Below are 22,587 nucleotides of genomic sequence, written 5' to 3'. Positions count from 1 at the left end.
TTCTTTTAAAAAAGTATTTATTTATTTATTTGGTTGTGCTGGATCTTCGTTGCAGCAGTTAGGCTCCTTAGTTGCAGCTCGCAGTCTCCTTAGCTGTGGCTAGCCGGGTCCCTAGTTACAGCACATGGGCTCCTTAGTTGTGGCATGTGAACTCTTAGTTATGATATGCATGTGGGATCTGGTTCCCTGACCAAGGATCAAACCCAGGCCCCCTGCATTGGGAGCACGGAGTCTTATTTACTGCACCACCAGGGAAATGCAATGCCCATGCTTCATATCTTATGGATGCTTATGTTCATTATCTCAAGGGAGTCGCAGGTCAGCCCTGCATTATCTCTCATGACAACCCATTTTGCAGATGAGAGAACTGAGACTTAGGTTAAGTAACTTGCCCAAGGTCACTTAGCTAATGAAAGTGGGAACCAGCTCTGGCAACCAGGTCTTCTGCCTCTGGACTCCTCATCCTTGGCATTGGCCCATAATGCTTGTTCATGGTGGATCTGCAAGCTGTGTGCAGGGGCTCTGTGTCTGTCACATGGATGCATTCTTGCCCAAGTGATATGTGACTCTCTTTTCAGAACTCACTGAGCCCTGCTTCCCTGGTTGTGCCTAGGCGGGAGTCGGGAGGTTAGGGGCCACGAAGGCAATGAGAAACAAGAAAGACCCACGGGCCTAAGCGCTATGACGAGAGTGGCAGGGACCCCACTGAGCTCAGCACAGTTTCCCCCATTTCTTCTTCCTTTTTTCCCCACCGAGCCGCACTCCCAGGGCTAAGCCATCAGCCACCAGGACTGGAGATGGCTCTGGTAGCCTGAGATTTGGAGTAGGCAGTTGTCTGGAAGGCCTTGAGGGCTGGTGGCAGGATGACCCAAGAAGCAGTACGTTGTCTCACCTTCTTCCCTCCTGATCCTGAGCTTGGGGACTGAAGGAAAGGGCTGCCATCAGACCTGCGGGCTGCCTGGAATACCCTAGTTGTGCCACGGGCAGAGCTAAGTGCCCCACAGATTGGGTAGGGCCCAACCTGTGACCGGTTGGGTGCTTGCCTGTAGTTGGACGAACTTGGTTTCTTATGGGGGTGGGAGTGGGGGGTGAATAGTGGGGCATGGGAGTGAAAAGTCTGAGTCCTAGCTCCTGGAATTCTAGCTAGCTTTAGGGGGCATTCTGGGTGCCACCTTCTCCCTGGAGTGATGCCAATAGATGGCTCTAAAAGTCAGAGGGCACAAAATTCCACCACTATATAGTTTTTCTTAAGATTCTTCATTTTTACTCCTTCTCTTTTAAGACGAAATTTAAAATACTCCCCAAAGAGTAAAATTTATAAGTTCACACATTTATAAGTTCCCTTAGGAGCTAAGGAAATGAACAGCCATTCCAGAGACAGCAAGGGCCATTCAGGCACAGAGAACATTCGCAGAGTGGCTCACATACTTGCGAAGAAAGCTCTTTTGATTCTTGCAGCAACCCCATGAGGCTGCTAGGATATGATCATTCCCTCCTTTTACAGAGAAGGAAACCAAGGCTTGGAGAAGCGACTTGAGAAAGCTCTCAAGATGCTGTTCTCTTGCCACTAAGACCCACCTGTGATTTCTGCCCCCAGTTCCAGTCACTGCAGAGGGGAGGGGACATCCAAGCATGTTTTGAAATAGGCCCACTCTCCCTGAATGCCAGCCTTCCTGGACCTAGAGATCATTTCCTTCGATACAGCCACCTTCTGTGTCAGAGTCTCTGCAAGGTGCTGGAAGGCAGAGATGACCAAGGCACTTCTCTGTGCTGTGTCTCTGTAGCACCTGCTGCCCCATTCTGAGGTTGGACAACAGAGCGCATGCCCACAGCATGACTCACAATGCTTCTGTCTGCAAGAGGCCAGTCAAATTATATGTTATTAATAAAACCTACATGGCTGTCATACCTGCTGGGGATTGGGGGAGGGGAATGGCTTGCTCTGAGCTGTGTCCAGTAACGCAGCCAGGGGTCTGTCTGTCTCGCATGGCTAGGTAAGTGGAGTGAAGCTAGAGGACTCCTCCAGGCCTGAAATGTCACCCCTAAGACCACATTCACAGGATTACTCTACTTCCTCTCCCCTCACCCCATCCTATTCCCCATTCAGAACTTCTGTTAAAATCAAATGTGCTATTTTCCCTGCTGCCTGGAATGCCCTTCCCTTCTCTGGCTTTTTTAAATTTCTATTTTTTGATTGAAGTATAGTTGATTTACAATGTTTCAGGTGCACAGCAAAGTGATTCAGTTATATGTGTGTGTGTGTGTGTGTGTGTATTTTTTTCTTTTTCAGATTCTTTACCATTATAGGTTATTACAAGATACTGAATATGGTTCCCTGTGCTATTTGTTGTTTATTTATTTTATATCTAAGAATGTGTATCTGTTAATCTCAAATTCCAAATGTATCTCTCCCCTCCCTTTCCTCTTTGGTAACCATAAGTTTGTTTTCTATGTCTTTTGAGTCTATTTCTGTTTTGTAAATAAGTTCATTTGTATAATTTTTTTAGATTCCACACATAACTGAAGTTACTAACTGCCTGTCCCAGGCTTCCTAAGGCTTCTGTCTGCCTCTGAAGTACCATTATTTGGGCCCCCTGGAGGGAAGCTGCTATGGTCTGGTCCCTGTTCACCTTGTTCTGGTCGCTCGGTACTAGCCCAATAGCACGTGTTCAGTGACCAAACAGGTGTTTACACGTGTAAGTGAAATATACACACTGTCCTCAGTCTGGATGGAGGGTAGAAATCACAAAGCCCTCTTCCCAGCCCTGCCAGAGGCACCTCTCTACCAGTTCCCGACTGCACACCTCTGTTCAGTGCCACCTGTGTCTGCATGTGGAGATGTGTCCTGGCTGTGGGCGGTGGGTGGCTCCTCCATCAGTTATGTGGGCCCTGGGTGTGCCTGGTATGGAAGCCCGAGTAACTGATGGAGGAGCCACCCACTGCCCACAGCCAGGACACATCTCCACATGCAAACACAGGTTGTGTTGAACAGAGGTGTGCAGTCGGGAACTGGTAGAGAGATGAGGGTAGGGGCTTCGAGGACCAGGGAGCCCCAGGACTAGGCTATGATTGGGTGCCAGACAAGAAGAGCAGGTTGAGGTGGGAGCGTCTCTCAGCCCTATTCTTCTGCCTTCCATGAGCCAAGTGACCAGAAACCACACACAGAGGTCTGGGGTCTGAAGAGAGCCAGGTACAGAGGGAGGACCTGACTTGACTCAGATCTCCATGAAGCAGCGAGGAGGCACAGAGGGAAGCATGTCCTGGGGATGGGGGTTGGGGGAAGGAAGGTCTAGGGTTGAGGTAGGAAGACCCAGGCCCCGGATTCTTGTTCTGGCTCTTCCCCTTCCTGGTTGGCTCAACCTGTGCAAGTCATTTCACCCTTCTGAGCTGCAGTTCCTTCATCTGTAAAACGGGCATAACAACAAGCCCTGCCTGGGAAGTGGTGAATAATGGGATGGGACTGGCGCTTGGTGACTTGTCGAGGGCAGTCCCAGCGTCAGGGCCCGCCCGGATGGAGGGCTGTACCACGGAGGGCGGGGGTGGGGGGGGTGGGGGGCGCGTAGAGGGAAGGATGCGGAAGAAGTCCCCACCCCGGGCCCCACTCTCTGGGACACTAGCCCCTCTCACTATCTCCCTCCTCCCAGGACCTGGCGGCCCGGAGCGCCTGGGCTCGTCCTTGCGCTTGCCCGCTGCCGGGCCGGATGCCAGGGCGGGCAGGGCTCCGCGCAGGCGGGCGGGGCGGGCAGGAAGCGCCGCGCGGCGCCGGGGCCTCTGGGAGCAAGCGGGAGACTCCGGCGGCGACCGGCTCCCGGGCCTGGGCAGCGGCGGGTAAAGGTCTACGCAGCGGGGGCGGGGCGGTGCTGGGCTAGTGCCGCTAGGAGCTGGAGGCCGGGGATGCGTAGGACCGAGCCGGTGCGCTGAGTGGTGGGTATTCTGGTGGGCTTTCCCCTTGGGCTCTGAAACCAACTACAACTAGGAAAGCTGGGATCCAGTTTAAGAGGAGGAACTCTGGACCTGTGCGAGCACGGACCCCATACCTTTCCCGCTGTGCCCCCTCCTTTTCTCACTGCCCAGGTGACCAGGGTTGATCTTCCGAGAATTGCCCTCCCCACCCCACCTCCAGTCCCATCTTGGGTCAGAGGCCCTGCATATCTGATTTTATCCCACTGAACTAGTTTCCCCAGGCTTTTCCAGTCTTCCAGGGCCCTCTCTTAAACCCTTCTCCAGCCCAGGGACTCCTGGTCTGAGCTCCAGCCTGCACCTCCACTGGTTGGCCCTGCTGGCAAGAGGGCCCAGTGCAGCCAATTCTCCCTAAGTATGCCCTGCCCTTAAGGAGTCACATCTCAGTGGAGACCAGGTGCCGATAGCTGTATGCTTCATGGAAGGGAGATGGGAGGGATCAGGAAAGACTTTCCAGGAGAGAGGACCTTTGAGCAGATTCTTAAAATATTGGGTAGGATTCTGACAAGGGAGAAAGGTCATTCCAGGCTGATGAAAGAGTAGGAACAAAGTTAGAAAATTGCAAGCAAGAATTCAGTAAGCCTGGCGGGTGAGGTGCGGGTCGGGGGCAAACTCAGAAAAATAGCTGGTGTGGGCCAGGTGTTGGGACTGCACAGAATCTAGGATTTTAGGGAGGCGATTGGGGGCTGGGATGAGGGATGGCAATGGAATGAGACTGAAGGCAGAGGCCAGTAAGGAGGAGGAGGGGATGAGTTAGCACAGGGGTGGGAGGGATTATGCAATAGGAACAGGTTGGGGAAGTACTGGGAGGAGGAACCGGCAGGGCAGAGTCATTTACACTGTCTGAAAGAGGGGGGGACAGATTTGAAGAGGAAGAGGTCAGATTTAAAGTATAAATCACGTGATTCAGAAGATTTGCAATAAAGTAACCGAAAGGGGAGGAGGGATGCTGAGTTCAGTTCTGTGAGGGCAGGATGTCCATATGGAGATCTCAGATAGGATGTCATTCATTCATTTATCTATTATTTATGCCAGCCTCAAAGGCAAGTTACATAAAAGTCACAGGGAAGATAAAATGATCAAACCATTAAAACTCAGCTAAAAGGACCTGATAGCTAGGGAGAAACTTCAGAGGAGAGTGGATGATTGTTACTGGAAAATGTTGGCTCAAAAAAGCCACGGAAAATGAACACAGGACTCATAGGAGCTTGCTGGCAGCCAAGCAAAAAAAAAAAAAAAAAAAAAAAAAGGACACCTACATAAAACAGTACACTAGGCTGGAACTCAAGAAAAAGGCGCTCGTGAAGCCTCAGGGAATAAGCAGTGGTAGGGTCACTGAGGTGAGGGATGTAGAGGAGAGAGGTCTGAAGGCCAGGGTTTTGGCAATGTTGACATTTAAGGAAAGGCTGATGTTCTTCTGAGGGGGAATGCCCTCCCTTGGCCTGCACGGGGAGGTGGAGTGGGAAAGTGGGGGTGTATGGGGTCCATTCACACCATTCTTCCTGCAGGGGAACAGATAGAAGGTGGTGTGCTCAGTCCCCCAGGCTCTGACCTTCTCTCCTGCCATGAGCTGGGGCTGCCATTGGCCCAGGGCCGCCTGGGGCCCTGGTCTGGGAAGAGCACTCCAGCCAGCAGGTGAGCAGGAAGCAGGGGTTTCTGTTTCCACCTCTCCCGAGTCCAGATGGCACCTCCAGGAGAGCAGGGATCCAGACACCAGGTGTGCTAGTCCCAGCTCTGGGATTGATTTACTAGCTGTTGGCCTTGGGCAAGCACTGCACCTCCCTGAGCTCCCCTTTTCCCCATCCTAAACTAAGGGAGTCAGACTAGATGATCTTGAGGGTCCCTGCAGCTACATAAATCCAGAAACACTTGTCTGATTTCATTTTGCATTCAACAACTATTTATTGAGTGCCTGCTATGTGCCAGACCCCGTAATAAGTTCTAAGTAGATAATGGTGAACCCAAACAGATGTGATCCCTGCTCTTATGGAGGAATGGAGTGTGTGTGTGAATAAATGTTAATCAAATAATTACACAATGAAATATAAAATTGTATAATACCTGCTACAAAGGGGCAGTGCATGATGCTGTGAGAGCAAATGATGGGGGATTTGATGTAGATATGGGGTCTGTGTATTGAGCTAATGTGGGTGAGTTCTGGATGCTATTTCTTCCTTCTTTCTCTCTGTAGATGAACGTATCCCCTTCCTGATCCACTGGAGCTGGCCCCTTAAAGGGGAGCACCCCCTTGGGCCCCCTAGGTGAGGTCTCAGTGTCATACTTTAGGACACATCTGGGCTCAGCAGAGTAGCCTGGGAAGGGTCAGGACTTGGAGAGGGCTTGATCCCCTGGGGAGAGGTTGGTCTTCCAGGGGTGGAGAGGGTACAGAGTCAGCTACCAGGCCTAAGAGGAAGTTTGCTTGTATCATCCGTGGTACAAGTCACAGTGGTCAGCCAGAGGGAGGACCGGTGGGAAGTGGGTGGAGTCCGGCATTGGTCTTCCTGAGTTCCAGGTAGGCAGTCAGCAATGGGGGGCTGGAGGGCTAGGGGTGAGACCTCAGGCCCTGGGAAGGGTGTGAGAGTCGGACGAGGATCTGGACTTGGGTGTCCAGGGTCAGGCCTGGATCTCAGGAAGCTGGAAGTCCATCAGTCCAGGCAGGCCTGGACTCTGAGCCTATGCAGAGCCTAAGCCCAGTAGCCAAGTCCTAGCCTTTCCCCTCTCTTTGCTCACAGGGCCTTTATACGCCACCATGGAAGCTCAACAGGCAGTGGCAGCCCATCCGGGAGGCACGGACAGTTGTTCCGGGGCATTGCTGCAGTTGGTAAAGGGACTGGCTCCTCAATCTGCCTGAGGAGAGGGGCTGCTGGGATCCCAGTGGGAGGATGGGGTCGGGGAGGGTGGGGAGAAGGGCTTGGAGAGAGAAGCAAGCAGGAAGCGGGTATAGAGGATCCATCACCATCAGCCGTCAGTGGACCCACTCTCCTTGGCCCTGGTATCCATCTGTCCATGTATTCCTTCCTGCAATGCTCATGCAGTGCACACTTATGATGTACAAAGCACTGGGAGGGATATATCATCCCTACCTTCCACACACTGCCTCTGGCTGCCAGGTGAAGGTCTCACACAGATAATCGTGCAGCCAGTCAGCCCAGACTCGCCATCCCTCGTCCGACGGCTTCCCCACTTCCTGCCACAGGGGTCCAAACTTTCTGGACAGTCTGAGGGAGTCCTGTGTGTCCAGCGCCATTCTGGCCCCAGCATCTCCTGCTGTTGTGTCTTGACTCCACAGCCTGACCCTACCACCACCCTTAACTCCCGCATTTCCCGGCCCTTCTTCTTGACACACTCCCCTTGCCCTCCCATCCAGAAGCTATCCAGCGGCACCGCCGGAACCTGGCTGAGTGGTTCAGCCGGCTGCCCAGGGAAGAGCGGCAGTTTGGCCCGACGTTTGCACTAGACACCGTCCACGTAGACCCTGTGATCCGTGAGAGCACCCCTGATGAGCTGCTTCGCCCACCGGCTGAGCTGGCCCTGGAGCATCAGCCTCCCTCTGCCGGGCTCCCCCCACTGGCCCTGTCTCAGCTGTTTGACCCAGACGCCTGTGGGCGGCGGGTGCAGACGGTGGTGCTCTATGGGACCGTGGGCACAGGCAAGAGCACGCTGGTGCGCAAGATGGTTCTGGACTGGTGTTACGGGCGGCTGCCAGCCTTCGAGCTGCTCATCCCCTTCTCCTGCGAGGACCTGTCGTCCCTGGGCCCTACGCCGGCCTCCTTGTGCCAACTCGTGGCCCAGCGCTACACACCCCTGAAGGAGGTTCTGCCTCTGATGGCCGCTGCTGGTTCCCGCCTGCTCTTTGTGCTCCACGGCTTGGAGCGCCTCAACCTCGATTTCCGGTTGGCAGGCACAGGGCTTTGCAGTGACCCAGAGGAGCCAGAGGCGCCAGCTGCCATCATCGTCAACCTGCTGCGCAAATACATGTTGCCCGAGGTGAGTGCACCCTGCCTTGCCTCCGCTGTCCCTAATTTGCCTCCTAAGGATTTCTGGGTCCTGGGTCTGCAGTGTTTAATAGGTAGGAGCATAGGCTCTGGGTCAGTTCAAATCCTGCCCATCCACTTCCAAGCTGTGGGACTGAGCAAATCAATAACTTCTCCAAGCTTCTGTTTCCTTCTCTCCTTGAGTTGTACTGATCAAATGAGATGCTGCACGTGAAGTGCTTAACGCAGTGCCCTGAATCGCAGTGGCTGCTCAGTAAGTGCCACTTAGAACTATCACAGTCTTCGTCATCCTCATCCGTGAACACCTGGCAAGCGAGGCAGCCAGGATGCCAGGGTCTTTCTTAACTCTCAGCCGTGCTTTTCCCAGGCCAGCATTCTGGTGACCACCCGGCCCTCTGCCATCGGCCGCATCCCCAGCAAGTACGTGGGCCGCTATGGGGAGATCTGTGGCTTCTCTGACACCAACCTACAGAAGCTCTACTTCCAGCTCCGCCTCAACCAGCCAGACTGCGGGCCTGGAGCTGGGGGGGTCTCGGCCACACCGGCTCAGCGTGACCACCTGGTGCAGATGCTCTCCCGGAACCTGGAGGGGCACCACCAGATTGCCGCCGCCTGCTTCCTGCCCTCCTATTGCTGGCTTGTCTGTGCCACCCTGCACTTCCTGCACGCTCCCACGCCAGCCGGCCAGACCCTCACGAGCATCTATACCAGCTTCCTGCGTCTAAACTTCAGTGGGGAGATGCTAGATAGCACTGACCCCTCCAAGTTGTCCCTGATGGCCTATGCAGCCCGAACCATGGGCAAGTTGGCTTACGAGGGGGTGGCCTCCCGCAAGACCTACTTCTCCGAAGAGGATGTCCGTGGCTGCCTGGAAGCTGGCATCCAGACGGAAGAGGAGTTTCAGCTGCTGCAAGTCTTCCGCCGGGATGCCCTGAGGTTTTTTCTGGCCCCGTGCGTGGAGCCAGGGCACTCAGGTACCTTCGTGTTCACTGTGCCCGCCATGCAGGAATACCTGGCTGCCCTCTACATTGTGCTGGGTTTGCGGAAGACGACTCTGCAGCAAGTGGGCAAGGAAGTAGCCGAGCTTGTGGGCCGGGTCGGGGAGGACGTCAGCCTGGTCCTGGGCATCATGGCCAAGCTGCTGCCCCTGCGGGCCCTGCCCCTCCTCTTCAATCTCCTCAAGGTAACAGCCCCAAGACCCCAGGCTGCCGGCCCCCATCCTCCCCGTTCACCCCTTGCTTCTCTCCCAGAAGGAAACTGCTTCTTCCTGAATAGCTATGAATCCTCTTCTTGGCTCTGTTTCGGATTTGGGCAATCTGGCTTTTAGTGGGATTGGGGCATAAGAAAGGGGGCAAGAGAAGCCACAGGCTGGTGAAGGCTTAGAGGGGACTCTGAGGGTGCAGGGACTTTCATAACAATCCCACAACTCTAATGATAGGTTTTTTGTTTGTTTGTTTGCTTGTTTTTATCTCTCTTCCTGGTCTTTGTTGCTGGGTGGCAGAGGTCACTGTAGTCCAGGGTCTGTCCTGTGCTTTGCAGCTCCAGAAACCCAACTGTATCTGTTCCTCAGAGGTGATTAGACTCTGGGAGTGATGTCTCATCCTAACTTAATCACCAGAGACAGGTTTATAAAGCAGATGCCATTTTATTCATTTATACCAGGAGGATAAATGGCATTGGTAATTGGCTTAGGACAGTTGGTCCAGGGTGCAGGTCTGCTCCAGAAACCAAATTACAGGCCTGAGGACTGTACTGTGAGCAGGGCGGATGCACTAAGTTTTTGATGGGAAGTATTCACTCTCAGCTGCTGTCTGCCGGGTGCCTTGTAAGTGAAATACTACTATGATCCCTTTTATAGATGAGGAACCTGGGGCTCACAGAGGCTAAGTAACTTGAGCATGGTCATTCAGATAGTAAGTAGGATAACTGGGATCTGAGTGCAGGTTGTGTGGTTCTGCAACCTGTGCTCTTTCTGCCAAACTTTACTGATGTGCTGTGGATATTTCTATTAAGCTATGGTGCCTTGATAGGTAACCCCAGTCCTCTCTAGAAAAGTTTTAGTAATTGGTCTTGAGGAAGCGGAGCCCTGGTGAGCTGACAAAATTTTAACAAGTTTTCCTTTTTATAAGCAGCAAAGCATCAGGGTTAAGAACAGGGATTCTGTAACGCAGCTACCTAGGTTCAAATCCATCCTCTGCCACTTACTAGCTGTATGACCTTGTACAAGTTACTTAACCTCTCTGTGCCTCAAGGTCCTTAACTGTTAAATGGGGCTAATAATAGAATCTATATCATTGGCCTAATATGAGGATTAAATGTCTTTATCTGCAGGACCTAGCACATAGTAAGTGCTATTTAACTGTTTATTAGACATAAAAACAGGCTCAGGCAGCCCATCCCTTCTTACACCATTGCCTCAAGCAGGGAGGTAATGGCCATTGCTGAGACCACCCCACCCCTTTGAGAATGTGCTTGCCTCATCTGGATTGCAGTGAGAGGCTGTGGTCTTCTGACAGGACTCAGAAAGCCGCTCAGTTACTTAAGGGAGCAGCACACCCCCAAGCCCTCTTGGAGGGAGGGTTGCCCAGCAGAGGACGGGTCCCATTTGTTTCTTCCGGAGCATATTGGTTCATTTTCCCAGGATGTGGTTTTCGTATCTTGTCTCCAGATGATTGTTGGGGGAAGGGCACCATAACCTCCATGGTGGGAACCTCGCATATAAAAAGTGAAAAAAGCACATTAGAGGAAGTGCCACAAAACAACCTCGTGGCTCTTGCCAGAGGAATGGACCCCTCCTTTCCTTTCAGAACCATTGCAAGGATGGGAGCTGATGTCACAAACCTCCCAAACATTCATTTCTTCAGTAAATATTTGAATGCCTGCTGTTTGCCAGGCACTGTGTTAGATCCGGAGGCAAAAACAACAGAACCCCGGGTTTCTGCCTTTTCTGATCATACAGTCTCAACACAAACATGTCAACATAACCATATGATTAAAAATTCGGGGAAGTGCCTGGAAAGCAAAGTTCCAGGTGCTATGGAAGTGTGTAAGGGGGGGGACCTGGTTTGGGGGGATAAGGAAAGCCTCTCTGCAGGAAGGGCATTTAATCTGATCTCTGGAGAACTAGCTAGGAGAAGAACTGGGGGGAAAACACTCCAGGAAGAAGGTACAGTTTTGAAGGAGGAAAAATCTTGGCACTGTCAAAAAACAAAAAAGAGAAAGAGAAAAGCCGAGAGGACAGGGGCAGAGTAAGCGAGGGTGAGAGGCTGTGATGAAGGCACCGTGGTTGGCAGGGGCCTGTCAATGAAAAATTGATCAATAGTCCATGAAGGAAGGGGGACCCCTTCCAGGGCCTGAGAGTGGGCTCTTGTCTAACACTCAGAAACGACTTGTTTGAGGAGACATGCGCACTGACAAAGCAAAAGACTTTATTGGGAAGGGGCGCCTGGGCAGAGAGCAGTGGGGTAAGGGAACCCAGCAGAACTGCTCTGCCATGTGGCTTGCAGTCTCAGGTTTTATGGTAATTGGGTTTGTTTCCAGGTTGCTTCTGGCCAGTCCTCTTGCTTGGCCATATTTAGTCTGACTCGGGGTCCTTCCTGGTGGTACGTGCATCTCTCAGCCAAGATGGGTTCCAGCGCAAAGGATTCTGGGAGGTTGGGATGACCGTATTTGGGGGCTGGTGTCTCCTCCCTCCTTTTGGCCCATCCTGAATTCTCTTGGTTAGTTTTTGGAGGCAGCACCATGTTCCTTATTGGGACCTCCTGTTGTGAAACAGCTCAGGCAAGTGGTTGTCATTGTGCCTGGCCAAGGCCGGTGGTTTTGGTCAGCAGTTCCCTAACACATCTAAAAACGAAATGGAAATTTTAATCCAAGCCAATCTGAGGGTTATAACCCAGGAGACATTCTCTCAGAGAGGTCTGAGAACTATTTCAAAGAGGTAAAGAGGGAGGCCAGCATCTACGTGATTTTGGCAGAGGGAGTACGTGTAATCAAACACATCTCAGTAGAATGCTGCACCTAGTCATGAGGAACAGATATCTCAGTTAATGGTTTTAGTGCTTTTCTAAGTATGGAAAGAGGTAAGAATCCAGGTTCATAAAAATTTCTTCTGAAAATATCTAAGGACCAGTTATGTCAGTTTTCCCAACGTACAAAGTGCCTTATCTTGATCTTCGCCCTGAATTCCTTTCAAGGTTGTTGTAGGCCAGTGACTGCAGTGGCTAATGACTTGATTTTGCAGAATTGGGTGGTGGGCAACATTCTTTATTTTACAATCCCTTCCCTTTCAGTCTTAATTTCGATCAAGGTTTGGGAGGAATTTCATGACCAATTTGTTCCATGGCACTAGGAATGCTTACTCCCAGGTCAGGCGAGGATTTCATTGATACGTCACTCAATGTGCTATTACTGGACTAGGCCCTATTAACAATAGCCAAAATCCTCTGGACCACCTGTCTTATTAGTCTGTTATGATCCAGGAAATGGTTCCCTCTTGTTGCTTCTCCCCATATCTAGAGTTACACTGTTACAAATTCATCTTATAGAACTATATATTTGCCTATGAGGAAAGTTCTCTCTCTTTTTTTTAGAAATATTTATTTTTGGCTGTGCAGGGTCTTAGTTGCGGCATGCGGGATCTTTTAGTTGCGGCATGCATGCGTGATCTAGTTCCCTAACAAGGGATCAAACCCGGGCCCCCTGCATTGGGAACGCAGAGTCCTACCCACTGAACCACCAGGAAAGTCCCTAGAACTATACATTTGATCAATTGTTTCAAGTTGCCTAATCATCGTTAACTTTATCTGAGGCTCAGTCACACATTTGGTAATGCAAGAAACAATCTTTTAAAATAAACAAATACAAGTAATTTAGCCAGCAGCATTAATAGGATCGTAAGTAAGTATTGAAGCTAAGATCTTCCATGAGGTGAGGCCTAGTATCTCCCCAGGTCATCTGAGCAGTCTGCTTTGCATCAGTTGCTATCTTTAAGGAAAATGGCATATTGGCATTGTACATAAAGCTCACCAAAGACGTCTGCATATACACGGTGAGTGCTGGGTCATCGTGACCCCTTACAGGATTGAGAAAGGAATGTTATCTTCTAAGGAGTTATGTGGCTGGCACCAGAAAGAGAAAAATTGGTCTTTATGATGGAGCAGGTATTTCTACCACTGGGGAGATCTACTTAAATGCACAGTGCACACTAGAGGGGAGTGGGGAGGCCCTAAATGGGCAGAGAAAAATTTTATGTGTAAATTTTTCTTGTCTTTCCTTAAAACATGAATTTTATTTCATCAGGTCAGATCATGCAGGGTCTGGAGTAGGAGGCGCAGGGTCTGGAGTAGGAGGCGCAACGTCAGTCGTTGCTGCTGTGGTGGCAGTGATGATGTTGAAGATGATGTATTTGTGCCACCTAGCCTGGTACCAAGCTGATGCATAACATATGCTGATTCCTTCCCACCGCCCCTGGGCTTGAAAATGTATGGGGCATTTGGGAAAAAGAAAGAATTTCCTAATGTCTGGAGTACATGAGATGAGTGTTGACAGGTGCCCCTGGAAAGGTCCAATTGGGGCCAAATTATGCAAAGTTTTATATTCTACATGGGCAGCAGGGAGCGACGGGAGGCGCTGCAGCAGGGGAGGGGTGTGACCAGGCAAATCATGCTCAAGGTTAAGGGAGATCACGAGGCCGGAGCAGTCAGGGAGACTGCACCCAACGCTTAGGCGGGAAGGCTGAACGTCAGGCAGGAGGCTGCAGCACCCTCCCCCTGCTTCCCTTCCAGGTGGTTCCGCGAGTGTTTGGGCGCGTGGTGGGTAAGAGCCGTGAGGCAGTGGCCCAGGCCATGGTGCTGGAGATGTTCCGAGAGGAGGACTACTACAACGACGACGTCCTGGACCAGATGGGTGCCAGCATCCTGGGCGTGGAGGGCCCCCGGCGCCACCCGGATGAGCCCCCAGAGGATGAGGTCTTTGAGCTTTTCCCCATGTTCATGGGCGGGCTTCTTTCTGCCCACAACCGGGCCGTGCTGGCGCAGCTCGGCTGCCCCATCAAGACCCTGGATGCCCTGGAGAATGCCCAGGCCATCAAGAAGAAGCTGGGCAAGCTGGGCCGGCAGGTGCTGCCTCCCTCAGAGCTCTTTGACCACCTCTTCTTCCACTACGAGTTCCAGAATCAGCGCTTCTCCGCCGAGGTGCTCGGCTCCCTGCGCCAGCTCAACCTGGCCGGCGTGCGCATGACGCCCCTCAAGTGCACGGTGGTGGCAGCTGTCCTGGGCAGCGGAAGGCATGCCCTGGATGAGGTGAACTTGGCCTCCTGTCAGCTGGACCCTGCAGGGCTGCGCACACTCAGGCCCGTCTTCCTGCGGGCCCGGAAGCTGGGGTGAGGCCCTGTCTCGTGCACAGGCAGAAGAGAAGGTGCTCGGGAAACCAAAGGGAGTGAGGAAGGACCAGGGGGTGGGGTGAAGTCTGGTATGGGTGGAATTGACAAGAGCCACAGAAGGGGACACAGCCGTGAACCACAAGAGGCAGGATGGTGAGGGAGGGGCCCGGTGGGTGGGCAGGCTCCATGCCGAACTGCTTCCTTGGTTTCTCACCTCCCCTCTGCCCACCTTCTCCCGCAGCTTGCAACTCAACAGCCTGGGCCCCGAGGCCTGCAGGGACCTCCGAGACCTGCTGCTGCATGACCAGTGCCAAGTTACCACTCTGCGGTAAGTGCCCTGGGAGGGGGCTCCATCCTGCTGGCCAGCTACTATGGTCAAGGGTGAGCTCGCCACCTCCCAACATGCCTGGAATAGGCCCACCCACGGTGTAGTAGACAAGGCAGGAGTATAGACCTTGACCTGCTCCCCATGCCCCCGCGCCCCCCCCGCCATGTCTAGTACAAGCAGCCAGGCAGGGGGAAGGGATGCCACCAGCAACAAATAGGTGCTAAGAAAGCCTCTCGCGTGGCTGAAGTCAGGCTGGGGTAGGGGGAGGAATAATACCCAGGCTGGTTGCCTGGTAACAATGCCACTGATTCCCTCCCGGGATTTTCCCTGTTGCCTCACAAGGATGACCCTGATGCTAGGCACTCGGTAGATGCTCCCAAAGTGTTGACTGATGTACTAGCAGCCCAGACGTCTGGGTTCCTAATTTCGGGTTGGAGTAAGGGGAGATGAATGAGGAGGGAGGTGGAGAAGGATGGGAAATCGGGAAGGGAGGGCAAAGCAGGGGCTGGAAGGGGGTGAAAAAGGGGGAAGAAGGGAAATGGTAGTGAGGAAAGGGGGAGGGAAGAGACGAGTCTCCAAGAATGGAAGGCAGGAGGAGGGGAGGGAGACGTCAGCTTCCACCCCACTCTCCTTCCTCAGCAGTGAGCCTCACTCCTGATTCTCCATCCTCTTTTCCTGAGCCTGCATTTCTCCGCATCCAGGCTGGTCTCTGGCCCTGGTGGTGCACCCTTTTGGCTCAAGTCCCAATGCTCAGCACAGGGCATCTGCTAGGGGCCCTCATAACATTTGGGTGCTTGTGGCCCTAGGCTGTCTAACAACCCGCTGACGGCGGCAGGTGTGGCCCTGCTGGTGGAGGGGCTGGCGGGAAACACCTCCCTGAAACACCTGTCTCTGCTGCACACGGACCTTGGGGACAAGGGCCTAGAATTGCTGGCTGCCCAGCTGGACCGTAACCAGCAGCTACAGGAGCTGAACGTGGCCTACAACGGCGCTGGTGACACAGCGGCCCTGACTTTAGCCAAGGCTGCGCGAGAGCATCCTTCCCTGCAGCTGCTGCAGTGAGTCTTGCCCCGCCTCCCATCACCCCACCCACCCTCGGGGATTGGCCCTCCACCTGCCCTGATTCTCCACCACCATTTCTCTTAGGGTCCTAGTGGCCCCATTCCTATTGCCCCGGTCCCATGGAATTCTAGCATCACCCCTGCCTCCCATCAGCCACCACCCTCCATCTCTGGCTTATTGCAGACACTTACCCCATCTCATTTCACAGCCGGTGGGGGTGAGTTATGAGACCCCTTACTCTCTGGCCACCCACCCTCTGCCCCTCCCTCTCAGAGCTGAACGGCATCTACTCCTCTCTCTCCTGCTAGCCTCTACTTCAACGAGCTGAGCTCAGAGTGCCGCCAGGCCCTGCGGGACTCAGGGAGCACCACGGAGGGCAGTGCCCGGATCGTGGTGTCGCTGACAGAGGGGACAGCAGTGTCTGAGTACTGGTCCGTGATCCTGGGTGAAGTCCAGCGGAACCTCAACAGCTGGGATCGGGGCCGGGTCCAGCGCCACCTGGAGCTGCTGCTGCGGGACCTGGAAGATAACCGAGGAGCCACCCTTAACCCTTGGCGCAAGGCCCAGCTGCTTCGAGTGGAGGGCGAGGTCAGGGCCCTCCTGGAGCAGCTGGGAGGTCCTGGAAGCTGAGACAGTGGCAGCAGTGTGCGTCCCCCGGCCCCAAGCCGCTTCTGTCTGTGGCCTCCTAGTTTGCACTGCTACTTCTAGAACGATTGCTCCAGGGCTGGAGGCAAAGGCATGGGCGCAGCTGTGCCAGTTGCTCTCCTGGGGTGTGTCCGACCAGTGCTCCCAAGTCTGGAGCTTCGAGGGTCATGGAACATGCCTCCCCTCCCCTCAGCGAAAAGGACTGAAAGCTGTGGCATTTTGGAGGCCACCTTGTCCTGTAGCACCACCACCAGTCTCCTCTTGGATTGTGCCACCAGGGGGCACACTTCTTACACCGGCCTTGTCAGGGGCGTTGCCATCCAGAGGTGCAGGAGGGCCTCCGCCTCTTGCCCTCATGCTCTCTGGGGACACCCAAGATGCCAGCAGCCACGTTCCCCTCTCACTGGTGCTGTCTCCTCACCCTCGTTCTCTCTTCACCACAATGGTACCCAAGCTCGGTGGCCCCTAGGGGTGTGGGCCCTGACTTGCTGCTATTAAAGAGCTGCGTCTTCCAGCTACTGTGGCCTCTTTTTTTTTGTCTGCTGCTTCCAAGAAAGGGTACTGTTCTTGGTTATTCTGGTTAAACCACTGACCACTTTCTGTTGCAATTGTTTCTTGGGCACTAGGTTCAGAGGCAGTGAGGGCTGGGGGGCACGTGGACAAGATATTGGGGTGGGGGGAAGGCCATGTTGGGCCATAGGGCTCCTGTCACCTTTCTCGAACACTTATCCCAGGCTTAGAATTAGAGTAACCCGCAATTACAGGGACTTTTCTCTGTGCAGGGGGGAGCTGGGAGAGCAGCAGAGTCTCCTGAGAAGGCTGGGGTTCAGGAATGGGGCAGGAGGGACCTATACACTTCCCCAGAGGACAAGACTTTCCTCCCGTTAACCACTACCTGACTGCTTCCCAGGCAGCGTCTTGGAGGAGGCGGGACGTGGCGGGGCAGGTGGGAGGATCAGCTGGTTTCGATGGACCTTGTCCCTACCCTGAGCGCTGGGTCACTGATCCAACCATGGAGGCAGCTGCAGGTAGGAGGCTGGGAGAAATCTTCCAGAGGGGACTTTAGAGCAGAGGGCAGACTGGAGGGCTTTGGGACCAGGGCGCATTTGGTATTGGGGCTTAGAGCCCTGAAGCAAATAGACTGGAAGTTAGGAGGGGAGAGGTGAGTGGGTGGATGTGCCTGCCTTCCTGGTCCACGCCCTGTACTGATATGCTCAGATTTCTGTGCGTATCAGAAGGCCTGGGCTGGGGAGGGGAAGGAGGGGGAAGGGAAGATCCTTTTAGAGCGGAACAGAGGGGGAGAGTCCTGAATTTGGGGGTTCCCCTAAGTCCTTTCAGTTAATGACCATGGAAGAGGAGTCTTGGGGGGCAGAATGCGCCTCTCCTCCCCTCACTCCTTCTTTGCTCGGCAGATCTTCAGGACACAGCTTCCTTGGCCCTGTAAGTGCCGTGCTGTGAAGGAGGAACGGGGCAAGGGGAGGAGGGAATGGAAGGTGGGGAAGCTCTTCAGCTGCTATTAGCACCTCAAGGCGAGCCTAGGACCCAAGTTCGATGTCAGCTTTCTCCTACCTGCGTGCCTTGCCTCTTTGCAGGAAGTTTGAGTTTAACCCAAAGCTGGGCATTGATAATCCTGTCCTCTCCCTGGATGAAGACCAGGACCCCTCTGGTAACCCCCCACCCCTTGGGGCAACCATTTCCTTTCCGCAGAGCCACAACATCCTATCTCTTTGGTAACCACTCACTCTGTCTCCCTCTGATAACAGCCTTGGTGAGAGTAAGCGCATGGTGGTGGAAGGGGCCGGGTGTCTCCTCCTGTCCCAGCCACTCTGCCGGACCGTGTTCAGCCCCACTGCCCAATACCTAACTGGGCGGAAGTCTGTCCAGTGTTCTCTCACAGGGGGAGGGTCTGCCAACCACAAGGTAACCTGTACTTGGGTCGTGTCCCCTCTCTTCCCCCTTTTCTGCTGCCCACGTCCCCTTCCAGATCTCTGGAGCCTGGAACGGCCTCGCTTCTATCTGCTGAACAAAGAGGATGGCAGGAGTTTTGGCTTCCACCTGCAGCAGCCGTGGGGCAGGGCTGGGCATGTGGTATGCAGGGTGGAGCCAGGCTCCTCTGCCCAGCGCCAGGGTCTTCGGGAAGGAGACTGGATCCTGGGGGTGAACAACCATGTTGTGGAACATGAAGACTATTCGGTGGTGAGGCTGGGCTGGGACCCTTGTGGTGCAGGGGAACATTCTAGAGCACCTCAGGGAGACAGCAGCCAGTCGGTCACCTCCTCCCGTATATGGGGGCAGGACCCAAGCCTCGACCTGCCCCATCTCCCAGGTTTTAGGGATGCCCGGGTCAGAATGGTTGGGTGAAGGCCTCCAGAGAGCTGGTGCCCACGGTAAAAGTGTAGCTTCCAGGGAGGGGAAGGTGGCAAGAGGGGCCGGCCCAAGCCCGCTCCTCGTGCCCACTGTTCAGGTGGTACGCCGCATCCGGGCCAGCGGTCCTCGGGTGTTGCTGACAGTTTTGGCCCAGCATGTGCATGAGGTGGCCCGAGCTCAGCGGGGGAACGATGCTCACCTCTGTCCTACTCTCGGCCCAGGGGTCCGACCTCGGCTGTGCCACGTAGTGAAGGACGAGGGTGGCTTTGGCTTTGGTATCACCCAAGGTGAGCTCAGAGCTCGGGAGGGGTAAGGAGGGGGCTCTCAGCCCTGTTCTGAGCTGGCAACAGGCAGAAACTTGCTGTCTGGGTTTCCAGGACATCGGGGTCCTTTCTGGTTAGTGTTGAGCACCGGAGGGGCAGCTGAGCGGGCAGGGGTGCCCCCTGGGGCCCGACTGCTAGAAGTGAATGGGGTCAGTGTGGAGAAGTTCACGCGTAACCAACTCAGCAGGAAGGTACGGCTGCCTGTGTCCATCCTCACCTCTCTGGGCCTGCTCCCTGCCTCGGGAAGCAGACCCCTTCCCGTGGCACCTAATCTGATCTGATCTTGTGCTTCTGTCACCATCTGTCCCTTTTACACTCTGTGCTAGGCTCTTCCCTCCCCTCCCTAGTGCCTCATTCCTGGGCCTGGGAAGAGGGGCTGTGAGGAGGTGCCTGCCTCTGACCTCCCTACCCAGGTGGTTGACGCCGACGTCCTGCTGGGTCCCCACAGCTTTGGCAGAGTGGCAAGCAGGTGACCCTGCTGGTGGCAGGGCCAGAGGTGGAAGAACAGTGTCGCCAGCTGGGAATGCCCCTGGCTGCACCCCTGGCAGAGGGCTGGGCACTGCCCACCAAGCCCCGCTGTTTGCATCTAGAGAAAGGGCCCAAAGGCTTTGGGTTCGTGCTCCGGGAAGAGAAGGGCCTTGATGGTCGCCTCGGTGAGTGGGAACCCTGGCAGGGGGGAGGGAAGGTGGGCCTTGGGGTGGGCGCATAAGTGTATACATACACCTCTCAGTGCACACAGCTGCGGGCCCTGGCTGAACCCCAGCCCGCGGCCTCCTCCTCCTGTGTACCCCTGGGTCAGTCCCCCAGTGTGCGCACACAGTGGCCTGGGCCGGCACTGGGGGTCGGTGGGAAAGGAGCAGTGAGGATGTCCGCGTCCCAGGTCAGTTCCTGTGGGAGGTGGACCCAGGACTGCCAGCGGAGAAAGCTGGGATGCAGGCTGGAGACCGGCTGGTGGCTGTGGCTGGGGAGAGCGTGGAGGGGCTGTGCCACGAGGAGACAGTGTCCCAGATCCGGGCGCAGGGCTCCCGCGTCTCGCTCATTGTCGTCGACCCTGTGGCTGACCGCTTCTTCAGCATGGTGCGAGCCAAGGGGCGGGGGCTAGAGAGGCGGCAGGAATGGAGCAGGGCTCAGCTGCGAGGAGAAGCAACAGGTTTGTTTTATCTTCCTCTTTTCCAGGTTCGCTTGTCCCCGCTCCTCTTCTTGGAGAGCACAGAGACCCCTGACTCTCCCCAGGACACCGGCTCAGCCTCTCTGCTTGAGACCAAGAACCCACCAGTTGAAGACACAGTGGTGGCCCCTGTCCCATGTGGCTTCCACCAGTGCTTCCTGTACCCTGGGCCTGGTGGTGCCTATGGCTTCCGACTCAGCTGTGTGGCCAGTGGGCCTGGTGTCTTCATCTCCCAGGTGACTGATGCTCCAGGGACCTTGGATCTTTGTAATCACTTGTCTCTTTTTTTTTTTTCTGGCACACGGGCTTAGTTGCTCCGTGGCATGTGGGATCTTCCTGGAGCTGGGATCGAACCCGTGACCTCTGCATTGTCAGGTGGATTCTTAACCACTGCGCCACCTAGGAAGCCCCAATCACTTGTCTCTTGATGAACCTTCCTCTGCTTCCCTCCCAGAGCCTTAGAACACCCAGTAAACTTTCCCCTGGTGTTCCAAGCTCTACATCCCCCCTATTCCACCAGGTGACCCTAGGAGGCTCAGCTGCCCGGGCAGGGCTACAAATGGGAGACATGATTCTGGAGGTGAACGGGTATCCCATGGGTGGAGAGAATGACCTGGGAAGGCTTCAGCAGCTGGCTGAGGCAGAGCCACCCCTATGCCTGAAGCTGGCGGCCAGATCTCAGCAGGGCTTGGAAGCCTGGATTCCCCCAGGGTCTGGAGAGGTGAGGAAGAAGAGACAGATGGACTGTGAGCGGCCAGAGGAGGACAGAAGGGAGCCAGAGAGAAGGGCAGAGTGGGAGGCTGCAGGGTAAAGCAGCGTGGGGCATGCAGGTTGGGACTTTAGGCCGTGGTGGGTGGGGACAGAAGGACCCAGGGAAGAAGCCCCATCCCTGGGCATTCCAGTGCAGGTGGGGGCAGGGAAAAGGAACTCTTCTGGTTTCTGAATGACCTCTCCCTTCATTCTCTGTTTAGGACTGGGCTGTAGCCTCAGATCTGCTGTAGCACTCCCATGCTTGGCACAGAGCTATCCAAGCTTTCCTGTCTTCGCTGTCCAGCCTGAGGTGGTGGGAGCTGAGATGCTCTCTATAAACCAGAAGCTGCAGCTCTAGGACTCCGGATACTTCCAATCACAGGATAGTCCAGGCTCTCCCTCCCTTCCCATGGGCCCACCTCCTGGAAGAGGGTGTGGCCAGAGGCCTCAGGTGGGCACACGAGGGAGCCTCCCCTTTGATTCCAGAGGAAGTTATGTGGGATCTTTGGGAGCTGTGCCCCAAGGATGAAGATCTGCCTGAGATGACTGCTGTGATATTGTCATTTATAACAAGAAATACACATTTGGTCTTCATATCCTTTCCTGGCAGAGAGCTCCTAAAATCCTTGGAATTTCCTAAGTAATAAGAGTGATAAAGATGTCTTCTGTTATTCATAATAAGCCCCTTTCAACTACACCTAGTTTTGTTAATGAGGGGTCTTTGGGAAAGCCCCTGAGAATGGGACACTGGTTTCCAGGGGAACCAATCATGTGATAATGTGGTGACCCCCACCCTCAACCTCCTGGGAGGGGAGAGGGGCTGGAGGTTGAATTAATCACCAATGATCAGTGGATTGATCGATCATGCTTACATAATGAAGCCTCCATAGAAACCCAAAAGGACAGGTTCAGAGAGCTTTCTGGGTTTCTGAACATGAGGTGCTGTGAGGGTGGCGCAGCTGGGGAGGGCACGGAGCTTCCGTGCTCATACCTCACCCTGTGTATCTCTTCCATCTGCCTGTTCCTGAGCTGTGTTGTTTATAATAAACTGGTGATCTAGTAAACTGTTTCCCTGAGTTTATCACTCTAGCAAATGATTGAACCCAAGGAGGGCGTTGTGGGAACCTCTGATTGATAGCCAGTTGGTCAGAAGCACAGGAGACACCCTGGACTTGATATTGATATTTGAGGTCCAGGGCAGTCTTGTGGGACTGAGCCCCTAACCTGTGGGATCTGATGACATCTCCAGGTAGATATCTTCAGAATAGACTTAAATTGTAACACGAGTTAAATTGTGTCTGCAGAGAATTACTTGATGTGGGAAACCTCCCCTCTCTACATCTGACCAGAAAGGAAGTAGAGCTGAGAATGTTGTAGTAAATTAGAGGAGAAACAGAGAGTTTTCCCTTTTCAGGGGGACTGTGGGGCCCACTAGGAGTGAAGCCCATCTGGAACTCGCCCTAAGCGTGACTCCGGGACTGTTGGGTATGTTGCGTGGTGTGGAGACTGGCTGCACCTCCCCTCTGTGGGCACCTTGGGATTGCTTGTGCCTGGTCACTGTCGGTCTATTATAGAAATGGTTTCCCCCCACAAACCTGGCTTCCTTTGTT

At 54.3% G+C, this 22,587-nt stretch overlaps 2 protein-coding genes across 5 annotated transcripts; both read left to right on the top strand.

Moving 5' to 3' along the window:
- The first annotated feature begins 3,000 nt into the window (after positions 1-3,000).
- On the top strand, positions 3,001-16,843 carry NLRX1 (NLR family member X1). 4 transcript variants are annotated; one of them, XM_057750601.1, is made up of 10 exons: positions 3,001-3,442; positions 5,469-5,595; positions 6,152-6,221; positions 6,693-6,781; positions 7,328-7,947; positions 8,323-9,138; positions 13,739-14,334; positions 14,576-14,662; positions 15,469-15,720; positions 16,033-16,843. In XM_057750601.1, exons 2-10 carry the CDS (start codon positions 5,526-5,528, stop codon positions 16,352-16,354), a joined length of 2,922 nt encoding a protein of 973 aa, XP_057606584.1. In that variant the 5' UTR covers positions 3,001-3,442; positions 5,469-5,525; the 3' UTR covers positions 16,355-16,843. The 4 variants fall into 4 exon arrangements, with proteins under 4 accessions (XP_057606584.1, XP_057606585.1, XP_057606583.1 ...); XM_057750602.1 differs by lacking the exon at positions 3,001-3,442 and adding an exon at positions 3,640-3,828; XM_057750600.1 differs by lacking the exon at positions 3,001-3,442 and adding an exon at positions 3,641-3,924.
- A 473-nt stretch (positions 16,844-17,316) lies between these two features.
- NHERF4 (NHERF family PDZ scaffold protein 4) lies at positions 17,317-22,306 on the top strand. Its single transcript, XM_057749780.1, has 11 exons — positions 17,317-17,397; positions 17,782-17,809; positions 17,962-18,035; positions 18,354-18,565; positions 18,834-19,023; positions 19,114-19,250; positions 19,508-19,712; positions 19,940-20,136; positions 20,236-20,463; positions 20,748-20,948; positions 21,199-22,306. The coding sequence occupies exons 1-11, from the start codon at positions 17,382-17,384 to the stop codon at positions 21,226-21,228; spliced, it is 1,518 nt and encodes a 505-aa protein (XP_057605763.1). The 5' UTR covers positions 17,317-17,381; the 3' UTR covers positions 21,229-22,306.
- The last annotated feature ends 281 nt before the right edge of the window (positions 22,307-22,587 follow it).

The sequence above is a fragment of the Hippopotamus amphibius genome, chromosome 9, assembly GCF_030028045.1.
Source record: "Hippopotamus amphibius kiboko isolate mHipAmp2 chromosome 9, mHipAmp2.hap2, whole genome shotgun sequence".
Lineage (NCBI taxonomy): Eukaryota > Metazoa > Chordata > Mammalia > Artiodactyla > Hippopotamidae > Hippopotamus > Hippopotamus amphibius.
This window is presented reverse-complemented; position numbering and strand designations above follow the sequence as displayed.

Excerpts from the sequence above, each read along its gene's own strand:
- NLRX1 (XM_057750601.1), top strand. The coding sequence starts at position 5,526 with ATGAGCTGGGGCTGCCATTGGCCCAGGGCCGCCTGGGGCCCTGGTCTG. Across the intron at positions 14,335-14,575 it reads CTGCGGGCCCGGAAGCTGGG|CTTGCAACTCAACAGCCTGG; the intron begins GTGAGGCCCTGT and ends CTTCTCCCGCAG. Across the intron at positions 14,663-15,468 it reads TGCCAAGTTACCACTCTGCG|GCTGTCTAACAACCCGCTGA; the intron begins GTAAGTGCCCTG and ends TTGTGGCCCTAG.
- NHERF4 (XM_057749780.1), top strand. Across the intron at positions 19,024-19,113 it reads TGGCTTTGGTATCACCCAAG|GACATCGGGGTCCTTTCTGG; the intron begins GTGAGCTCAGAG and ends CTGGGTTTCCAG. Across the intron at positions 20,464-20,747 it reads CTGGTGTCTTCATCTCCCAG|GTGACCCTAGGAGGCTCAGC; the intron begins GTGACTGATGCT and ends CTATTCCACCAG.